General features: G+C 42.4%; 1 protein-coding gene across 2 annotated transcripts in view; it reads left to right on the top strand.

Annotated features, from left to right (window-relative positions):
• Nucleotides 1–22,951, top strand: part of mon2 (MON2 homolog, regulator of endosome-to-Golgi trafficking) — a 141,081-nt gene that overhangs the window by 22,489 nt on the left and 95,641 nt on the right. For both annotated transcript variants that reach the window (XM_068050353.1, XM_068050352.1), the window contains exons 2-3: nt 19,973–20,036; nt 21,298–21,425. In XM_068050353.1, coding sequence (XP_067906454.1) covers nt 19,973–20,036; nt 21,298–21,425 — 192 coding nt within the window. The remainder of the gene's footprint in view (nt 1–19,972; nt 20,037–21,297; nt 21,426–22,951) is intronic.

Raw genomic sequence — 22,951 nt, 5'->3', positions numbered from 1 at the left:
TTCTGATGTGTGTGTGGTATAAATTAGTCACATTTTGAGAAAGCAAAGAATTGAAGTCCACTGTTACAGGCAACTGCCTAAACAAGGTGTTCCAAGCTAGTTCACTGGTGTGAAAGAGAAGATGGCAAAGTATCAGTTTCTTTTGTCCTGGTTCAATAGTGTTTGATAGTCCAGTGGTCCATCAAAATCTGTTTAACATACATCTGTGCAATATAGCGGCCTTCCTTGGATCTGATGACATACCGCGTATAATTACCTAATCAGTTTGAGGTTTTAATTTGTTGCACAGAATTCAGCACATTGAGAGTGGAATCTGGACATTGTCTCATGTGAATCTCTTAGGGACTATCACATGGCACATCCTATTGGCTGATGTAGAAATGTGCAGCCAAAGACTGACCTGTTGCATCACCTGACATTGTCCATATGTTGCATTGTGCATAAAATCAAATTAACGGAGTAGCAGGTCTTTTTTTGCAGTTGCCCGGAGACTGGTGCACAGCTGTTCTCGTCCAGTTTTTTTTATTGAAGCTATTACGTTCATGCAGGTCGCTCGAGTCGCTTTAAACAGGCTCCAGAAGCTGGCTGAGCATGTCTACCCTGAGGCACAGTGTGGCTATCGAGCAGAGGGATCCACCATTGACATGCTGTTCTCCCTTCGCCAGCTACAGGAGAAATGCCGTGAACAACAGATGCCTCTCTACGTTGCTTTCATTGATCGCACCAAAGCCTTTGACCTCGTCAGCAGACGTGGTCTCTTCAGACTATTAGAAAAGATCGGATGTCCACCAAAGCTACTAAGTATCATCACCTCATTCCATGACAATATGAAAGGCACAATTCAGCATAGCGGCGCCTCATCAGACCCCTTTCCTATGCTGAGTGGCGTGAAACAGGGCTGTGCTCTCGCACCTACACTGTTTGGGATCATCTTCTCCCTGCTGGTCTCACATGCGTTGAAGTCTTCAGAAGAAGGAATTTTCCTCCTCACAAGATCAGGTGGCAGGTTGTTCAACCTTGCCCGTCTAAAAGCGAAGACCAAAGTACGGAAAGTCCTCATCAGGGAACTCCTCTTTGCTGACGATGCTGCATTAACATCTCACACTGAAGAGTGTCTGCAGAGACTCCTCGACAGGATAGCGGCTGCCTGCACCGAATTTGGCCTAACCATCAGCCTCAAGAAAACGAACATCATGGGACAGGATGTTAGAAATGCCCCATCCATAAATATCGATGACCACACTCTGGAAGTAGTTCAAGAGTTCACCTACCTAGGCTCAACTATCACCAGTAACCTGTCTCTCGATGCAGAATTCAACAAGCGCATGGGAAAGGCTTCCTCTGCTATGTCCAGACTGACCAAGAGAGTGTGGGAAAATGGCGCACTGACACGGAACACAAAAGTCCAAGTGTATCAAGTTTGTGTCCTCAGTACCTTGCTCTACGGCAGCAAGGCCTGGACAACGTACGTCAGCCAAGAGCGACATCTCAATTCATTCCATCTTCGCTGCCTCTGAGAATCCTTGGCATCAGGTGGCAGGACCGTATCTCCAACACAGAAGTCCTCGAGGTGGCCAACATCCCCAGCATATACACCCTGCTGAGCCAGCGGCGCCTGAGATGGCTTGGCCATGTGAGCCACATGGAAGATGGCAGGATCCCCAAGGACACATTGTGGCGAGTTGAAGAGACTTGGCAGTTGGCAGGAAAAAAGACAGAAGCGCAAGGAGAGCCCCGACAACCAATTTTATCTGCAGCACCTGTGGAAGAGTCTGTCACTCTAGAATTGGCCTTTGTAGCCACTCCAGGTGCTGCTTCACAAACCACTGACCACCTCCAGGTGCTTACCCATTGTCTCTCGAGACAAGGAGGCCAAAGATTAGAAGAGATAAGATTAAGTTCATGCACATTGCAAACTGAACTTTTGGAGTATTTGCATCATGTATTGGAATAATAAATACCTGAATTCTATTCAGTTTCAAGAAAATAATTTTTATTTTGCCAATCATGCTGATTGTGAGAGATTCTAGCTTTCTGTTTAATTACCCAGCTACTGGGAAATAAATTACAATGCAATACTTGCATTTATATGTCATCTAATAACACTTCCAACAAATTACGTTCTGAAGTGCAGTGATTGTTGTGCAATAAACATAGCAGCTGTTATGGTGCCAGCAAAGTCTGTCAAACATTCATGATATAGTTGAGCGGTGTATTTTTAGGTAGTGTTAGTTGAGGAAAGGCAGGACTAGAGAGAACTGTGTGTTCTTTATGTTGCACCATGGAATCTTAAAACACTAGAACACAGGCAGTTCGAGCCTCTGTTTAATGTCATGTACAGGGATGAAATCTTTGTTAATTCAGCATTCCCTTGCTATTGCACTAAAGTGTTGGTCTAGATTCACTTATGCCTTGGTATAAGACCCCAGCCCATGAGCTAGAAGTGGATACATTAACGACTGAGCCAAGTGAAACTCTTTGCTTCTCACCTGTGCGTCAGGGATTCAATCAAGGCGAACATCAAAAGATTCTTCATCCTTGAAGGTGTTCAGATAGTGAGACAGAGGGAAGTATCCAGACTCCAGAAAAACATGCAAAATCTCCTCCTGCTGCAGTCGATGAGGGTCGATGTCGAGGAGGATCTCCAAGATATGAAGAGCTAGCAGGCCTCATGCTTTGCTTCAGATGCCTCCAAGATTATCTTACAGTCCAGAGTCCACTCCGTGGTGCAGGATGAGACATGCTCGCGTTTCTTCTTCCAAAAGATACTCGGGGAGCTCTATGATCAGCAGCCTGAAGGAAGAAGATGGCTTCGTAAGGTCATCATAGTCTGATATATTAAGGATCAGCAAATCCTTTTATACCGGGCTGTATGATGTGAAGCCCACAGACAGAATGGCCTCCCATCCTTCCTGTTCTCTATCACGGAGGTCTTGGATGACTACACGGGAGAGTTTGGGCAAACTGCTAACTCTGGACAAATAGACAAAGACCATCAGGTCCTTTGAGACGAGTAAAACTTTTGGAAGCAACGGCTTACCGGCCAAGTTGTTTTCGATTCTGTCGAACTGGATCACCCCAGATCTGCTAGAAGTCACGCGAATATTCTTCTGGCCAGCAGCTTGTCCGAATTTTTGGGGAAATGCTAGGCTCCCACCTGCCAAGAATGAGGCACATTAATTTTGTCATGAGCATCGATTTTAAACTGTTACTGGAGTGAAGAAAGGACTTGTTAAAGACTTGAAAAGATATTTGCATATTAACAGGCAGTGATTGAAAGGACAAAGGACCATTCCCTGACACATTCAACCCACAATGGACCTTGATCACCAGGTATTGTGTGTAAGAGGAGCATTCCAGAGTCTGCTAAGGTGATACAATCCAAGAGGTGGTCAGACCAGTTAGTCACATGACTAACCTGTTTGGCAACCTGGGTTTTTTCTGAATTGTACAAACAGTTTGGACAGAGAGTATCTGTTCGCTCCTGGACTGAGAAGAACTCTCTTCTCTGCTCCCATCTCTTTCTCACAAGCCTCTGAATTCACTGAAGACACATGAACCCCAAGAGGGAACAGTCTCCTACAGCGAACAAGGTTCAAGAAGAATACTGGGCCCCAACGAAAAGCAAAATCTACCTACAATCAAGGACTCTACAGTGAGCTCGAACAACTGTAACAAAAACTCTTCAGATATTGCCTCAAACGTTTCCACTTTATTTTTTTTTCTTCTCTTTCTGTCTCTGTTTGCATGTGTGTATCGTGTATGCATGCTACCATGAGCGTTTCGTGTATCCGTAGGCATTAACCGAACTAGAGTTTAAGTTCAAATTTAATAAATTTCAACTTTTCTTCTTTAAACTTAAGAAAGCCTGTTTGTGCTGGTTTCTTTGCCTTATAATTGGAAAGCGGTGAACAAGGATTCACCAAGGCGGAGTTAATAATATGGTGTGTTTAAAATTAAACCCTGTACGAGTAAGACCAAGTGAAGGCTGAAAGGGACCCCTAGATACCTTTCTCACCTAGTCCTAAAAGTCACCCTCATTTAAAAACGGATGGGGGAAAGAGGGAGAAATTCAGAAATTGGCAGCCCATTTCACTGCTTAATATGGACTACAAAATAGGTCAGGCTACCTGAAGGTGCTCGGGATATGGTTTGGAGGGGCTGGGGCGTGCACTTACAGCTGGGAGGACCGTTCAGCCAAGGTGAAACAGAAACTGGGCATGTGGGTGCAAAGCTCCCTCTCCATTTGCAGGTAAGAATCTGGTCATCAGGTTTGAAGTGTTCTCAGTTTTTCTGCAGGTCTGGCATATATACCGATTCAGTGTCGCGATGGTCACATGTGCCAACTTCAGCTTTATCTTGTTTCGATCCCTTTAACTTTTAAAAAGAGAAAGTTGAATTCCCAGTTATTACAGATAGAAATAAGCCACAAGATTTCACGTTTTAAACAAAAAACTTTGTAAGAGTTGAACAAAGCAAAACATGATTCAGGTTAAAGCAGCCCTCTACATGGGCAACGTCACCATCTTCTGCTCAAATCCACTCCAATTTGGAAACACTTATTGTAAAAAAAATCTTAACGGAACATAAAGACGTTTACTTCAAATGCTAAATCTCAACAGAACACTCCTATTTGACTGTTACTTCAACCCCAAGAATTTCCCTATACGTTACAGAATCTTGGCGATTTGTTCATTTCTCCTGGGACCAATTCAAAGTGTACCACAGCACTTAAGAATTCACTTTAATTTTCTTAATTTCTCAGCTGTCCTCTGAGGTATCAGAGCTCCTGAATCTGGACTTCCCAGCTGGAGCGTGGGCCTTATTCAAAACAGCAACAACCCTGGTTCCTGATGGCCTCTTTGCTCCTGAGTCCAGTTGTTTTCAAAGTCAACTTGCTTTTCCAAAAGCCAACTGACTGTGTCAGTAAGCACACAGCTCAAAAAACCAGCAGACACCCCCTGCATTATCTGTCTCCATAGCAATGTGGTACATATGGGATGTTGCAGATAGCAATTTAAACTAATTATTTCCAACTCCAAATCTTCTCTTTGATTCCTGATGCCCACATGAATAATTGATATTGCTAACAATGACAGAACAAATTCTCCTAAACTTGCTGATTCCAACTGCCCAACTAAATGGGACCACCTGCGGTTTTATGGCTCTTGCACTTCACTGTCTCTGTAAGCACTCATGGAGAGATTTTTGAGCTTTAAAACTTGGGTGTTCTGCAACCTTTTGAAATTCTCACAACTACACATTTAATTTTCCAAAACTAAAAGTGACCTCTAAAATATTAATACAAACCTTGAACAAGGTGATCATAACAATCTGAGATCGAAGATGGATCATGTCTGCAGGGACTCAATGTTCAAATCTCTGGAAAAAGGGGGGGGACCTTGTCCTAATGGCTACCTTTGTGTGTGGCTACATCAAGCTCTGCATAGACCCCCGGTATGAAAATACCATGTGTCACTACGTGCTGAGATTCTATCTGTTCCCTGTGTTGCGAAGGATGGGTCCGGCCACGTTGCTGCAGAATGCTCCATTCAGTTGGACCTTGCCATGCCATCTGTCCCTCGTGGAAAAGCTTGTGCCGAAAAACACCTTTGACCAGTAGTCCCGTAAGGCAGTGGCCCACACTTAACTTCCTCAAGGCCCTACGGGAAAAGGAGGTGGTAAATCCTGTTGGATGGTTCCCTGAACAAACTGTGAAACCCATTTGGCAGAATGTCTCTGCCAGAACTTTCAAACAAGCGCCAAGACGTAGCTTGGCTGGTGACGAGAAGGACCCTCCCTGTCAGATCCTTCATGCACATCCAGAATCTCAGTACCATTGAACACAGGACCATCGTTGCCCACCTCCTTCTGGAGTTTGTCTTTGCAAATAAGGTTTTGAAAGAGATACAGTGGTTTTTGAAAAGGTTCATCCCGAGCAGCTCCATAACGCAGGATGCTGTGCTCTAAGGGCTGTTCCCAGGGGCACGCACTGAGACACACACCAACTGCTGCTAGAGGACCATCAACGCGATGAAAGGCACTCTTTGGTCTGCCTGAAACTTGCTGATCTTCCAGTGAAAACAGCTGTGTGCGATCGAGTGTTGCAGTGTGGCACATTCCGAGGTCCAGGACAATGTGTTGAAGGGCGTGCTAAAGCTTGGGGCAGTTGCTGCAATCAGGAAAGGCCTCATTCTAAGTTCCTCCTACCAGAGTGCGCCAGGGGGCTAGAACCCCTTGGTCTGTATATTTGACATGAAATGTACATTGTAAATATAACCTATAATTGAGGTGCCTCACTACGCTTAGAGTGCTGCATACTGTAATGCAAGAATAAACTGTATTGCACTTTATGTTTCTTTCTTTCTTTGGCCTCCTTGTCTCGAGAGACAATGGGTAAGCGCCTAGAGGTGGTCAGTGGTTTGTGGAGCAGCACCTGGAGTGGCTATAAAGGCCAATTCTAGAGTGACAGACTCTTCCACAAGCGCAGCAAATAAAATTGGTTGCTGGAGCTGTTACACAGTTGCCGCTCTCCTTGCACTTCTGTCTTTTTTCCTGCCAACTGCTAAGTCTCTTTGACTTGCCATTTTTTAGCCCCGCCTTTATGGCTGCCCGCCAGCTCTGGCGATCACTGTCAACTGATTCCCACGGCTTGTGGTCAATGTCACAGGTCTTCATGTTGCGTTTGCAGACGTCTTTAAAGTTGCGCCATGGACGGCCGTTGGATCTGATACCAGTGACAAGCTCGCTGTACAATGCGTCCATGGGGATCCTGCCATCTTCTATGCGGCTCACATGGCCAAGGCATCTCGAGCGCCGCTGGCTCCGTAGGGTGTATATGCTGGGGATGTTGGCCGCCTCGAGGACTTCTGCATTGGAGATATGGTTCTGCCACCTGATGCCAAGGATTCTTCAGAGGCAGCGAAGATGGAATGGGTTGAGACGTCGCTCTTGGCTGACATACGTTGTCCAGGCCTCGCTTCCGTAGAGCAAGGTACTGAGGACACAGGCTTGAAACACTCGGACTTTTGTGTTCTGTGTCAGTGTGCCATTTTCCCACACTCTCTTGGCCAGTCTGGACATAGCAGTGGATGTCTTTCCCATGCGCATTTTGATTTCTGCATCGAGAGACAGGTTACTGGTGATAGTTGAGCCTAGGTAGGTGAACTCTTGAACCACTTCCAGAGCGTGGTCGCCAGTATTGATGGATGGAGCATTTCTGACGTCCTGTCCCATGATGTTAGTTTTCTTGAGGCTGATGGTTAGGCCAAATTCGTTGCAGGCAGCAGCAATCCTGTTGATGAGTCTCTGCAGATGCTCTTCTGTGTGGGATGTTAATGCAGCATCGTCAGCAAAGAGGAGTTCCCTGATGAGGACTTTCCGTACTTTGGTCTTCGCTCTAAGACGGGCAAGGTTGAACAACCTGCCATCTGATCTTATGTGGAGGAAAATTCCTTCTTCTGAAGACTTGAAAGCATGTGAGAGCAGCAGGGAGAAGATCCCAAACAGTGTAGGTGCGAGAACACAGCCCTGTTTCACGCCACTCAGGATAGGAAAGGGGTCTGATGAGGTGCCGCTATGCTGAATTGTGCCTTTCATATTGTCATGGAATGAGGTGATGATACTAAGTAGCTTGGTAGACGTCCGATCTTTGCTAGTAGTCTGAAGAGAACATGTCTGCTGATGAAGTCAAAGGCTTTGGTGAGATCTATGAAAGCAACGTAGAGGGGCATCTGTTGTTCGCGGCATTTCTCCTGTAGCTGGCAAAGGGAGAACAGCATGTCAATGGTGGATCTCTCTGCTTGAAAGCCACACTGTGCCTCAGGGTAGACACGCTCAGCCAGCTTCTGGAGTCTGTTTAAAACGACTTGAGTAAAGACTTTCCCCATTATGCTGAGCAGGAGATTCCACGGTAATTGTTGCAGTCACCGCGGTCGCCCTTGTTCTTATAGAGGGTGATGATATTGGCATCGCGCTTGTCCTGTGGTACTGCTCCCTCATCCCAGCACAAGCAGCGCAGTTCATGGAGTGCTGAGAGTACAGCAGGCTTGGCACTCTTGATTATTTCAGGGGTAATGCTGTCCTATCCAGGGGCTTTTCCACTGGTTGCTGTTAAGTTTAAGTTGCTATGAAATGTACTTTTACAAATTTTATGAATAAGGTATGTTTTGGAAAAAAAAAAGCTGATAATTGAGAGCTGTTGTCAGTCGCTGCTTTTGCTTGTGCTTTTGGGCTAACAGTCTTGCTGTCAGTCTGTAAAGATAGGTTTGTAGTGTACAGACCTATAAGCTGTGAACTTAGGAATGACTTTAAGGGTAGCTGATAGTACAGCCCAGAAGGCTTCCATTACCCGTGAATCAGAAAGTTCTACTCTTGATGTGGTTGCAGATATAGCAACTTTGAAATGTAAGTATCAAACATCTGTACTTCGATTTTGCAGGTTTAACACAAGAAAAAAGGTTTGCATACATAGATGGAGAAATACAGATAAATCATATGTAAGCCAGCAATCTTGAATTTTGGCTCGTCTGGCACAGCTGTCCACAATTCAGCCCTGTACTTTTTTCACATTAGCTTCAAGCTGTTATTTTGATGCATTTCAGTCATTTCCAACTGAGCAGCTGCTCCATTGGTAACTGATGGAGCCTTCATGCAATCTGTTTCCACACTGAATGAGTTGATCAAAAATCAAACGATGCCCATTCAGCACCATATCTGCTGAAGAAAACTGGCTTACTTTGTGGAGCTCCTTGAGGCATTTTACTATGTCAAAGATGCTATATAAATGCAAGTTGTTGTGTAATGCTTGGAACTCCATGGGTGTTCTAGATTGTTACCATTTTCTTGAATATTTTCGTGGATTAGAAGTGTGTCCGTTCAACTCTGAAAATGAGTCTGAAACAGTTGGTGTATTTATGTGTCATTTTTCCTTGAAATTTGATACTAATTTATCCAGAACATATCACCCAGCAAAGTCAAATTAGACCCCATCACAAATTTTCCGAGTGAGGCTGTTCTTTGCCCTTTTCTTCCATGGATACTTTCACGAGAGTAAACAATTGCTTTTCCTTTATAAAGCCACTGCACGCACAGTGAATCATAAGATTTGAAGGAGATCTTCATTGCTGAGCTATGCTTGTGATTAGGTACATGGGCTTCAGTGTAGCTAAAAACAATCTTCACAGTGGGCTTCCAGTTCAGAGGCATTTACAGCAGCTTCTCCTGGCAAGTGATGCTTAAAACTCTCCGGGTTTCCAAAAGCCAATAACCCCCCCCCAGGCTTTTGAAGTGCAGTGATTTTTGGCTTGAACTAGCAGCCCAAAGGTCGCGAGTTTAACTTCATGGGAAGTATGACCTTGAATTCAATAAACATAATTAGTGGACTGGCACCTGAAAATAAAAATGACTGAAAACTGCCGAGTTGTTATTAAAAGTCAGCGGGTTTTCTAATGTCCTTCAGGGGAGGGAAACCTTCCACCTAACCCCATCTGGCTTACGTGGGACTCCATTCCCATACTATTGGATTAACTCTTAATTTGCTCAACACACCTTGGGCCGGAGCAACAAATGCAGACTTGCCAGTGTCACTCACATCTCAAAAACAACTCTTCAAAAATGTATCTGAACATTGGCAGCGTCTCCTCTTTGGAAATGGCAGACTGCTTCTGCTGAGGCAGCTCGGATTTTTGAGTAGAGAATAGTGGTATCTGCACTCCAGTTTTACTTTGTGTCTTGTGTCACGAAAGTTGTTAGAACAGGACCTATATATGTACATCTCTGGATGTCTGAGTGTAGTTGCGCTTGGATCCAAGATCCAGTGTTCTCCTTTGCGATAAGACAATTACAAATCTGAAATTTGCTTTTATAGTTGATTGTTATGTGACCATAGAATAGCTACAATATCTTCAGCATTTAAATTATGTTTGAAACCCTACAATCCATTATAGGCAACAGATCAAGCTAAATCTTCTTGGCCTTGATGCATAACAGTTATTTGTTTTTATTTATCACTGTGTTGCTATGCCTCTCTTGATCACGCCTACCTTCTCATTCCGTTTGTTAAGTCTCGGTCTTGCTCCTGTCCCATTTATAAACAACAGTAACAATAATTGGGGGTAGAGTTATGGCTTGTTTAAACTAGTAATACCAGTGCAATTCAGGCGGCATTGGCCGAACCAGTGCAAAAGATTGGGGAGCTTTTAGCGCAGCATATACCCAAAGACACTTGCTTTCGTGTTTTCTGCGCTTTGGTTCAAGGTTCAATTCACTCTGATCAGGTCCTTCCCACAAAACTGGCCCTGCCCTCCAGGTTGGCATTGTGAGATTCCATCGATTTATGCTGGTTTGAGCAGCTCTTAAATTGCACTTGTTTTTCCTAGGCCCACAGATACTTGTAGGCACATTTTAAATGTTTTTTTCTATCGGAAGATACTTAATTTACTAAGAAACTGACTAGTGTACACCAATGGAACTGTTAACTAGTTCAGCATAAATTATTTGCTTTCAGTGATTTTGAATCTGGTTTCTTACAGTGGAGGACTGGAAACCCATTAAAAATGCTTACTTTCTGTGATAAATCCATTTTCAGCTGTGCTAACAACTGCACCAGGTTACCACTCTTAAATACATCAGGGAATATTTTTTAATGGAAAGAAAAAAAGAAATGGTTATTTTCTATTACACAATTGAGCTGTTTCAGGGCAGATTTTCCATTTGTGATTATGCAAATTAATTTTAGTGAAAACTTGAACTGTAACCTAACCAGTGCCATTTCAAGCACATTTTGCGCGCAATTTCCTGATTATGCCTGAAGTGGAAACTCTGCCACTGGTGTTCATACAAGCGCCTTTAATGTAGTAAAACATCCCAAGGCACATCACAGAGGCATGAAAAAAAAGTAGATATCAAGCCAATAAGAGCTTAGGAAATGTGACCAGAGCTAGCTCAAAATAGGTGGGCTTTATGGAAGGTTTTAAAGGTATAGAGAGGCAGAGGAGCTTAGGGAAGCAATTCCACAGAGTGGAATCTAGGTGGCTAAAAGCATAGTTACCAGTGATGAGGTGAAGGGAGGGGGATGCACAAGAGGCAGAAGTCGTGGGGGGATTTTTTGCAGAGAAAAATGGCTGAGAAGATTGGCATTTAAAAACAAGGATTAGAATTTTGTATTCGAGGTGTTGAGTGAGTGGGAGCTAATATACATCAGTGGGGAAGGATGATGAGTGAATGGGATTTGGTATGGAGTATAATGCAGGCAGCAGTTTTGAATGAGTTGAAGTCAGGGAAGGTAGGCTGGAGAGTGTTAGAAAAATCCAGTCAAAAGATGACAAAGACATGAATGAAGGGTTTCAGCAGCAGATGGTCCAAAGTAGGGGCAGAGTGATGTAAGATTGCGGAGATGGAAGTAAGTTGGTTTTGTGCTGGTGGGTGGAACGGGGGTTGAATGCTCGGCTTAGGATGGAGCACAATCAATCTAACTGCCTTTCGCTCTGGAGAAATTGGCACTTTGTACTTCCTGAGCGGGGCATGTGATTTTTGCAGCTGGCTCAACAGAAAGCTGTACTGTTGTCGTATATTGAAAGATCATAGTGCCTGAACTAAGGCAGAACTTCATTTAGCTCACCAGCATGTGTTGGGCACCACTGCGCTAGATTGTTTCTGAATGTTTCAGTAATGTTGAGAGAGTAAAAATTGCTTGTGTTTGATTTGCTGATCCAATTTAAAGAAAGACCTCAGTTTATAACAGTCCCTTATCACATACTCACTTCCAATGGGATACGTTTCAAGTATAAAATGTGTGGGAGTAGGCTGTTAGTTTGTATTCATACAGACCCTTGTAATCCCGCTCCTTTATGAAAGTCAAGGATTTGTTTTATTTTGCATCTGCGCCAGTCTTTTAATTATAGTCACATTGACAACATCTTCATTCTGCATTTTGCCGCACTTATTAGAAACTGGAAAACTGAGACTGCCGCCAGCTGTTGGCTATGATGCTGCAAATTGCATTAGAGGGTGGGGGGTTGCATGAGATGTTTGTGCAGCTGTGTCCCTGTAAAGTTCATGTCCAGTAGGGGCACTCCAGTCCTTGAGATTCAAACATTTGTCATAGAATAAAGAGTGCAGCCTGTATTGACCTTTGCTGTACTTGACTTGGAAATGCTTATTGATAAATGATACAAAGAGTAAATTTATACTGTTTCCTGACTCTGATCCCTTATCTTTCTCCACAATTCAATAATTCCCTTTTTAAAAAGAAAATGCTTTGTTTTATCTATTGTGAATTGATTCTTTTCCACACAAAGAGCAATGAGATAAATGACTATTTTGTGATGCTTTTGGACTAATGCTTTTTCTTTTATTGTGACTGTTACCTCTCTCTTTGCCCTTTGTTCCATGACATCTTTGTCATTTAATCTTCCCACCCTCTACCCCATCACAGACCTTCCCCTTTTTTTCTCCCGTCCCCCTTTTCAATGGCATAAAACCCATTACATTTCTACCTTGCTTCAGTTCTGAAGAAGAGTCATATCATTCTCGAAACGTCATCTCTGTTAGTGTCTCCACAGATTCTCCCAGACCTGCTGAGTATTTCTGGCACTTTCTGTTTTTATTTCAGATTTCCAACATCTGCAGTGTTTTGCTTTACTGTTTTTGTGATGTTGGTTGAGGGATAAATATTGGCTAGGACACCAGGGAGAACTCCCCTGATCTTCCAATAGTGCCATAGGATCTTTTACGTTCATCTTAGGGGGCAGGCTGAGCCCTGGTTTAATGTTTCATCTGAACAGCGACACTCCGGCAGTGTAGCACCTCTCTCAGTACTGCATTAAATTGTCAGCGTAGACTGTGTGTTCAAGTCTCTAGAGTAGGACCTGAGCCCAACCGTCTGACTCTGAGGTGAAATTACTACCAACTGAGCCAAGGTTAATGCCTAGAGACCATCATGAAAACAGCTGCTCATGTGTTCAGGATTTGGAACTAACCAGAATTTGGTTGCAGGGAGGCAAGCATAAACTGCTAAACTTCCTCACCTTCAGCTGGTGGAACTGGTTTGTCAGTGATGATGTGCATTAGTGCTGTAGCCAGTTGTATAGTGGCAGTGCACTTGCATATTTGATGAGTTGTGCAGTTGTTTGAGGAGAAGCTGCTACCTGTTGCTTACCGTAGGAAGATTCAAACTGACGCTTGTCAGTTGTCTAATGACCAACTATGACCTATCCCTACGGAGGGGAGAGCTGAAGTGATGTCGCTGGCGTTGAAATAACTAAAGGTGGTGTGTCTGGTGATAAAAGTTTGGCACTAACTTAGTTTCTTATAACATTCTTGCTAATCTGATATCTGATTCAGGCAGTGCACAGCATAGTTGACAATCACCCTGGTAACCTGGGTGGACACTAAAGTCTAGACTTATTGCTGAGGACTTGGAATCTTCTCACTCGGCTTCAGTTAACGCTGCTGGGTAATGACCTAATGGTAGGTTGGGCCTACCTGGACAAGTAGCGGAAAGTTTGCCAATGCATTGCGCTGATAAGCTGCATAGTTTCAGCTACATAACCTCCAGCAGTATCTTTGCGCACACTTGGGATTCTCAAGGCTTGGCTCTGCCAATTTGTCCCTAGCTTTCTGGATTTGGATAATTGGCGTGTCTCATGGGAAGAGTGTGTGGATTTCTTTTCGGGCAAACAAACTCCATTTGTATTGATTTCTGGGTAGCTTGTTTTAGTAACATCTAAAAATGTTATGTTGGCAAAATTGGGCAGAAGCACCCAGTGCCACAACAATGCTCAGAAGGTAACAATATCTTGTAAAGTGGTAATGAGTCCTGAAGATCAGTAAGATTTCAGATTCAATCCCAGGAGTTAGCCAATCTCAGCTGAGGTAGCAGTTGGGGTTCTACAGATGTTATCAATGACAAAGTTAGCCATTTCCTGCTCCTAATCACTGTCTAGTGCTCTTTGCTTGAAATGCATGCTTGTGGTTATCAACTCAGGGCAAAGTTAGACTCAATTGTGTTGTGCCCTCTCTTCCTGCCCACCACCCCCATCATCAAACGACCTGACATCATTCATTGTCTGGGGTCACAGGGGGCAATTTTCCAAGTATGTGCTATGGATAAGGAACCTCATCTGCCAGTAATGCAGTCACACTATTCATAGTTTTTCGGCCAACGCATACTCAGAAAACAATCCCCATGAGGTTTGCCTGCTTGGGTGAAGTGCCAAAAGCTTCCCACCCTTGTGGAGCTGGAATCCAGAATAAATTACACTGTTTAGGAAAAGTAAGGGAAGAAAAATACAGAACTTTTCTTGATCATTGATGAGGTAGGTTGAAACAAAGACACACGTGATCTACGTGGATTAAATGTTGTCCACTGTGGAATTTGAGTCTGTGCATCTGCTAATTAGTGAAAAAAAATCGACCTTGTCATTGGGCATGGTATATGCATCTGTAATTTAATTCGTTTGCCTGTTTGTTGGTAAAATGGTAAGTCAAAGCAGAGTATACGAGTGTTTTTTGATTGCTGAGGGTGTTTTACTTCATTGGTTACTAAATGGTGATAGGTGTTTGTTAAGTAAACATACATATGTAAGTTATTTTCCACCAGTGCATGTACCGTAGCTACCATAGTCACCGTAACTACACCTGTGACTGGTCAGAAATTTCCGTTGGACAACACTGCTCCACAATGTCCTTTAAGTAGGTACATGAATCGCAACTGAAATATTAACTTGGCCATTCTGCCCAAGTACCTTTATCAGCGCTGCCACTACAGCCCATGTAAAATGTGCAGCGCCTCTCTATACTTAACACTCAAAAGAAGCAACAGTACAAAATGGTTCACAAAGAAAATGTTGCTGGAGACTTGTGTTTACTTTTCCACATAACTAGTCTGACTTGATTTGGCTTTCATTGTGTCATTGCCCAAATGCTTGTGTGGGTCACTGCGCAAAAAGCTTTGTCTTTGAGGGAGAAAGAGAACTGTGATGTTTTCTTGAACATCACAGAACTCATGCCAAATTCATTCCCCCTCCATTTTTGGCAAATTTACCATTTTCTAAGTAAAAGAAAAGAAAAATACAGTAGATGCCAGATGTCTGAAACAACACCAGAAAATGCTAGAAAAGATGCAGGGAGGATATGAGGAAGCACTTTTTAATTCACATCTGCTAATGACCTGGAACTCGTTGCCCACAAACGTGGTGGAAGCAGAGATGATCCATGACTACAAGAAGTTGTTGGATGGCCACTTGAGAGAAATAGACTCGTAGGCCTAAGGAGATTGAGCAGTGGAGTGGGACTGACAGGATAACTCCGTGGAGAGCCAGCATGAACTCAATGGGCCGAATGGTCTCCTTCTGTGCTGTAAATGACTCTATGACATGCAGCACTTTCTGTTGATCCTTTGTGCAGAACTATCACTTTTGTAATGTTTTAGATTGAATAATGAATGAAACCTTTGTGCCAAACACTCTGGAACTCACCGTCTCATGTAGAGAAATGAATTATTTCAAGATTGGGATTTTTGTCCAGATGGACAACTTTACCACCTTTCTGCTTATTTTACTTCACTGGCTAGGCTTGCCATTAAAAACAAGATGAAACCGATTATTCAAAATAATGGTGAAGTTGCGGTCATTATTTTGCAGGCGGGTCCCTGGACCATATCTGTTTATAACCATTAATATTGGGAAATCTAGCTATAATTAAGTAAGCTACCAACCAGGAAAAACGGCAAATTACATTTATCCGCTGGAGTCAAATTAAACACATTTGTCTCGTACGTCTGAGTGAAATGTGTACTTTTGGTTTGTTGTAATTGACCATTGAATCCGCTGCCCAAGAGGGTGCAGGAAGCGGAGACGATCAATGATTTCAAAAGCCATTTGGATGGGCACTTGAAGGAAATAAACTTGCGGGACCAGGGGAATCGAGTGGGGGAGTGGGACTGACTGAATTGCTCCGCGAGAGCCAGCATGGACTTGATGGATCGAATGGCATAATGACTTTGATGTGGTTAACCATTAGTTAGCATGTTATCTTAGGTTGATACGATAACTCTTTAATTAAGAAATAGGTACTGCATGTAATAAATTATTTGAAGTAGTTTTCTCAAATGTTTTGGCATTTGAAGATTTTTGAAAGTATTTTAGTAAGACAAAACTGGAAAACAGATGGTTCGAGTGCCCAGATGCCTATATCCTATTAGAATACACAGACTGCAGTTTTAAACCTCAGCCAATATCAGTTTCCCTGTGTGGGGGCCCCCTGGATTAGTGTTATTCTCTATGGAGCCATTCATCTACTTACATCATTGCTAACATCAGCCTGAGTGGAGCCATAAAATGTTAGGTTTCCAGGGAGCAGGACTGGAAGGCAACAAGATTTTCAATACTCTGAAGGGCAGGAGTTATTAAAGTTTTAAAAAGAACTTCCACTAGAGGTATGCTGTCATACTTCATACAGGACAGGTAAAGCTTTCCACCGGGGTGCAAGGGTAATTTATTGTCACCTTCACAAGAAAAAAAACAGAAAATTAGAATATACAGTCAAATCTACGGGACATGGTCATAAAATTGAGTTGCTTTTAACTTTATGAATAACTGCTTTCACCCCTGAAGGTCTTGGATTATGTAATTCAGGACTCTGCTGTATATTTTAGTTCATTATAAGCAAATAAAATGGCTTAATATTGGGATTCCAGCCATAGAGGGGTACAGTACCTAATATAACTTATACTATCCGTTCTTGTAATTTTCTGTATAGAATCATAAAATGACACCGTACAGAAGGAGGCCATTCGACTCATCATGGCCATGCCAGCTATTTGAAAGAGCTGTCCGGTTCATCCCACTGCTCTCCCCTTTCCCCATGGCCCTGCATTTTTCCCCCACTGTACCCGTATCTAACTGTTCCATAATCATAAAATTACCACCTATATTCTTCAAACTGTTTCATGCTGTTGAAAATTAATCTTTTCCGTATTTGGCTGTGCTTTCTGGGTGAGCTACTGAAGTGAAAACCAATATTAAATTGACTTGAGTATTAGTTTAAAGAACTATACTTTTATTTGAATCGCTTTATGTTCTCAGGAATCTAGTGCCTTCAGATTACAAGTAGCTCCATATTTTCAATTCCAATCTGTTTTTGTTTGAAGATTTTGTCTTCATTAATTACATTTTTTTGTACAATATCAGAAATTACATTTTACGGGCAAATTCAATTGACACTATTAACTCCAAGATTTGAGACTCATCTCAAACTGAGAATTTAAAAAAAGAGGCACGACCAAATGAATAAGAAAGGCCAAAACAATGTATTGTACTTGGCTCAGACTTAAGCAGAATCACTTGTCTTTTGCAAAACTGGACTTCCCTCCGCCTTTTGATGACTGCCCAGTTGTGCAAGTAATGGATTTTTCCCATCTGTATTGGCAGAGAATTCCCTCCATCTGTTTCTCAATAGGGAAATGCACTGCCAGTTAATAATTTGGAAGAACTGGGTTTTAAGTGCAAGGAGAATGTGAAAGCTTATTAAGGGTCAATGCAGAATGTTATGGTTTTTAAAGTCGATGTGGCCTGAATCTGGTAGCAGGACCAGACCTGACACTGGAACAAAGCAGAATTAAAAGTGTATCTCGCTCTTCTTCTTGGAATCAGTTGGGACCGTCAGACCCAATGTTTAGAGTTAGTGGAAAGCCATTTTGGCTACTGACTAAAAAGTCAGAAAAACATTTCTTCCTCATCTGACCTCATGTCCTGAAGGCAGTGATGGAGTTTAACTATCCTCAGTGGCTGTTAGGTAGTGTAGTGGGGTAATTTAGTTTAACTTATTTATGAATTGGCAGAGTTGAATGAATCTGTCCCATACTAGATATGAGCTGGGCAGTAGTTTTTAGTGACCTAGTAATTATCTTTTTAAAAGAAAACTTTATTAAACAGGGTGCTAAAATATAGCAATGTGACTGACTGATTTTCAAACTCTTGAAATCCTCAGAACCCTTTGCCTTAAGGCGCTGCATGTTTGAACTCTTTGGGAACTAAGAAGATCCAGTCTTTCTAGCGAGAGAATGTATGCATTTCCCCATAACTTTCAATGTAAAGTTTCAGTAAAGTACATAATGTGTGAACCTGCATAATGCTTAGCTTTTGCCAAGAAAGTTATATCTGTAACATTGCACAAAATTGACTAAACCTAGTTGTCGTGCACTTTGGTGCAGCAGTCTTAATAAAGAGTTTGTGTGGTTCACGAATGCCAATGGCCAGAAAAATATCTATCTGGAATATAATGAACTGAGCTTGTCATTGCTCACAGGAATAAAATTTGTTAGGAAGTGAATCTAATAATCATCTAGAAGTAATTGCAGTTGAAGAGAAAGTGATATATAAAAAAACATTGTTGAAAATTACCTTTAATAATTGTGATGGTGAGAAATTATTATTAGTCATAAATCTTCTGCCACACAGTGCATGACATTTAATCTGTCTTTTCTGCTATCATGTTGGGGAAAGTGCGGTGCTAATTTCCTTAATATAGAACAAGGAAGAAGAATGTAGTGCAGGTGTTAGTAATGATGGAACCATTAAGGAGTGTGGCATGTTTAGTTTTTCTCCAGTGAGTCTTTACTAAATGGGATTCTGCTGGTTCAAGACTGAATCAAGTCCTTGAAGTTGCTAGACATGGGCATCGTGTCTTTATAATTTTACCAACTATTGTAGAATAATGTACTTATTTTGAAATGACCACAAATCTTTATTTAAAGGTAAAGTTTGATTTAAGTTAGGAATTACTACATATGATAGTTTGTCCTTATATTCTTTTCACAACCTCAATGTCTAAAAGTGCTTTATGGCCAATGAAGTACTTTTTGAAGTTTAGCCACTGTTGTAAGAAACACAGCAGCCAATTTGCACACAGCAAGGTCCTATAACAAGCAATGTGATGATGACTAGTTAATTTTTTTTTTTGATGTTAATTGAGGGATAAATATTGGCCAGGGCACCAGGGCGAACTTCCCTACTCCTCTTTGAAATAGTGCAATAGGATCTTTTTTTTACTCACCTGAAAGACAAAGTTGAAACACATTTCTGTTTTGAGGCAACAGTTTTGTTCAACTGATGCATATAGGCTCTGAAATTCCCAGAGGCGCCTGCGGAGAGGGAGGTGAAGTACTTGGAAGGAACAAGAACATCTGTCCACCCAGTGTTGAAGTCCCTGCCTTTGTCTAGGCTGGGATTTCTTTGCAGCACCTTACCACAGCTCTCACGGTCCACATGGCTCTGGAGTAGAAGAAAAGATGAAGAGCTCCTCTTTTTGTCAAATGCTGTTCAATTGATTGCATAACTGAAATTAGCTCTAGCAATACTGGACATCACAGGCTTTCAGATATCCTTGGTGTACAGCATTGTCAAGGGAATAAGCGACAAAAATACATCGAGTGATGTATTTTCTTAATTTGCATTAGGTTATTATGCACTTACCCATTTTTGGTGGACATGTAATGGGTTTGCCATTAAAGGTACTGGGATTTGCAATGGGGATGCAGAGAACCTCAGAGGAGCGAGATTCTGCTCCCCTTCCCTACCAACATTACCCCTTCCAGCCCCAAGAATGTCAGGGTCATTAAATGCCAATATAGTCCTTAGATATGTGTGTTAATGATCATAAACCTTTCTTGCATGAATATTGCAACACAAAATACACGGATCATCGAGTCAATTATGGCACAGAAGGAGGCCATTTTGACCCATTGAGTCCGTGTCGACTCTCCACAGAGCTGTTCAGTCAGTCCCACTTCCCCACTTGATCCCTGTAGCTCTGCAAGTCTATTTCCTTCAAGTGGCCATCCAATTTCCTTTTGAAGTCGTCGACTGTCTCTGCTTCCACCACCCTTGTGGGCAGCAAGTTCCAGGTCATCAGAAATAGTTTTGTTAATAGCTGCCTATTTTAATATCTCTGGTGTCTTTGATTTTACTAGGCTGCTGAATCAGGAATTGTGAAGGTTAAAACTATAGCTGCTCGAAACACAGATATTTTGGCAGGTAAGTGTGAGCTTCCAGAAATTTGGCCTTTGGTAAAGCATTTTTGCTAAAGACGTGTAACCTTGGCTACCTGTAATACCTACGACAGATTTTTACCTTTTCACAGCCCAGGACAATGAGACCAATTGTAGCATCCTAATTACTTCCCTACTGGGAACAACCAACTCTTCAGAGATTAAATTTGGGACAATCCAATACACCATTTACTTTGCAGGGTTAGTTTCAACAGCACCATTGGAAGCATGCGGTAAAGTTCCAGATCTGGTCACAGTGCCTCCATAGAGTACAGAGTTAGCAAAGGAAAGCAGCTGCCAGTGGGCCCACCATTTTAGTTCTAACCAATGACAGTGGCTTCTTGCCGTTTCTAGACTGCACAGAACTTCTGCCTTCCCCTCACCCAAATTAAGGTTGTTCCCAGCCACATTGCAAATGCCACTTAAAGAACTGAACATTTGCAAATCTTGCATATATTTGTAAGCTTTAAAGTGGTGGTTGGTACTGTAAACAACTGCACATGCGTGGATCTTGAGTGTGCATAATTGTTCCCTCATTGCCAAATCAGCATTGCATTTTAAATAGGGCAAAACAACCAGGCAATGGTATGGGATCAGTTTTTTTTGTGGCGCAGCCTCACAGCTCCAGCGACCCAGGTTCAGTTCTGGGTACTGTCTGTGCGGAGTTTGCAAGTTCTCCCTGTGACTGCGTGGGTTTCCGCCGGGTGCTCCGGTTTCCTCCCACAGCCAAAGACTTGCAGATTGATAGGTAAATTGGCCATTGTAAATTGCCCCTAGTGTAGGTAGGTGGTTGGAGAATGGTGGGGATGTGGTAGGGAATATGGGATTAATGTAGGATTAGTATAAATGGGTGGTTGTTGGTTGGCACAGACTCGGTGGGCCGAAGGGCCTGTTTCAGTGCGGTATCTCTAAATAAATAAAAAAAAATTAAAAATAAATAAATAAAAATGAGACATTGAGGAGTTCAGTCTATGGGAACATCCAAGCTGAAATGTAGGAATCTTAGTTGGCGCATGAACGGTTATTATAAGCACATCATTCCAGTATAGATTTAAAGTGGAATTTCTGAGAAGCTGTAAATAAAATGGGCTGCTGCTTATTATAAGTGTTTCTCTTGAAGAGCAACATTTGATTCCTTTCTGATAAACGTTTCTGGACAGACAGTCATTCCAACTCTAAATTCATTTTCATAAACACTTCATAACTACAAACTTCTTAGTGCCCATCTTGAATGATTCTGTTACCAGCTTTGAAAGAAAACAGCTCTGAAGTTGTCCAGCCACTGCTCATGGGATGTGGAACCAAGGAACCCAAGATTGCTCAATTATGCTTGTCAGCAATTCAGAGGCTCATGTCTCATGAAGTGGTTTCTGAGGTATGTAGAAATCATTTAATGTTAAAATGGAGGTTGTTGGTTTGTTGGTGCATTTAGTGGCTAGAGTCATGTTCTGTTAATGCTTCAGACATTTATATAGCATTTTAAAATGTTAAATACTGAACTTTCATTTGGTCAGCTGGGTGTCTGACTAGCATTGCATTGAAGGGTCTGCAGTCCAAACTGTGAGAAATTACATCGAATGTATAGCAGAGATTTAGGCCATTTGGTCCAACAGGTCTAGGCCAGTGTTTATGCTGCACATTATCCCCCTCCCACCTTTATTCCTCTCATCCTATCAGTATATTCTTCTACTCCTTTCTCCCTTATGTACATAACTTGCTTTCCCCTTAAATGCATCTGAGCTATTCACCTCAATCACTGCATATGGTATGGAGTTCCACTCTTGAGCAAAGAAGTTTCTCCTGAATTCTTTATTGCATTTATCAATGACTATTTTATATTTAGGGCCCTTGTTTTGGACTCCAGACAAATGGAAATGTCTTCTCTACGTCTACCTTATTGAACCCCTTCATCATTAAAATCTCTGTAAGGTCACTCTCAGTCTTCTCCCTTCTAGAGAAAAAAACCCCAGCCTGTTCAGTCTTTCAAATAAGTTGCTTCGAGTTACATGGTATGGACTTCACACTCTGTCCTCGTACAGTGAAGTGTTTGAGAGGGCACTGTGCGTTAGAGTGGGGTGTAAGTTAGTTGAGATCAAGGCTGCTACCCTTGCAGCTCACATCAGTTAAGCCAGGCTGGTTAACGAGTGCTGTGGACCTGCCTTATTCATCTTTTGGATTAACAATCCTGCCTTAGAGGAGCGGTTTGGTTCTAATATACCATCGGCAGGTATGTCAATGCAACCCAAAGAGATCTCACCTCACCTTTCACTCTCTACCCCTTCCCGCACCACAAAAAGGAACATAGTTATTTGATAGTAATTAGTTACCTGAAAGTATGAGCTTGAGCCCTCAGGCAGCAGGTCACAGGAATTCCCCCTGAGTACCATGGTGAGCAGCACAGCAGCCTTAGCGTGTTGCCATCATTCTCTTGACTACTGCATGCACAGAAGCAGGCCATCTCACCCAACAGGTCTATACCAGTGTTCAAGCTCTGTATGAGCCTCCTCCCATCTTAATTCCTCACCCTATCATCACATCCCTCTATTCCTCTCTCCCCTATGTACTTGTCTAGCTTCCTCTTTCTTCTCCATATCTCAACAAACAGTGGTTAGTGGTTTGAACAGTTGAAGGTGCTAAGCTTTAGCAGCAACTGTTAACCTTTCTGCAACACAACCAGGTTAGTGATTTGATAAATGTTTGCAACCCCAGTTAATGAAGCTGCTATGCAACCAAGGTAAGTCCTGGATATGTGTTTGCATCCCCGTCTCCAGGTAATGCAGCTGATGAGGAAACCTGGGGTTGAAATGCCACAGCTATCATTTCAAGCCTCAGTCTGCTCGTCAGCTACATAATAAGCATGTTTTACCCCTTTAGAGGGAAGGCAAATAAAATTCCTTGATG

This window comes from Heterodontus francisci, chromosome 18 (assembly GCF_036365525.1).
Source record: "Heterodontus francisci isolate sHetFra1 chromosome 18, sHetFra1.hap1, whole genome shotgun sequence".
Taxonomy (NCBI): Eukaryota; Metazoa; Chordata; class Chondrichthyes; order Heterodontiformes; family Heterodontidae; genus Heterodontus; species Heterodontus francisci.
Note: the sequence above shows the minus strand (reverse complement) of the source record. Positions and strands in the feature narration are given on the sequence as shown.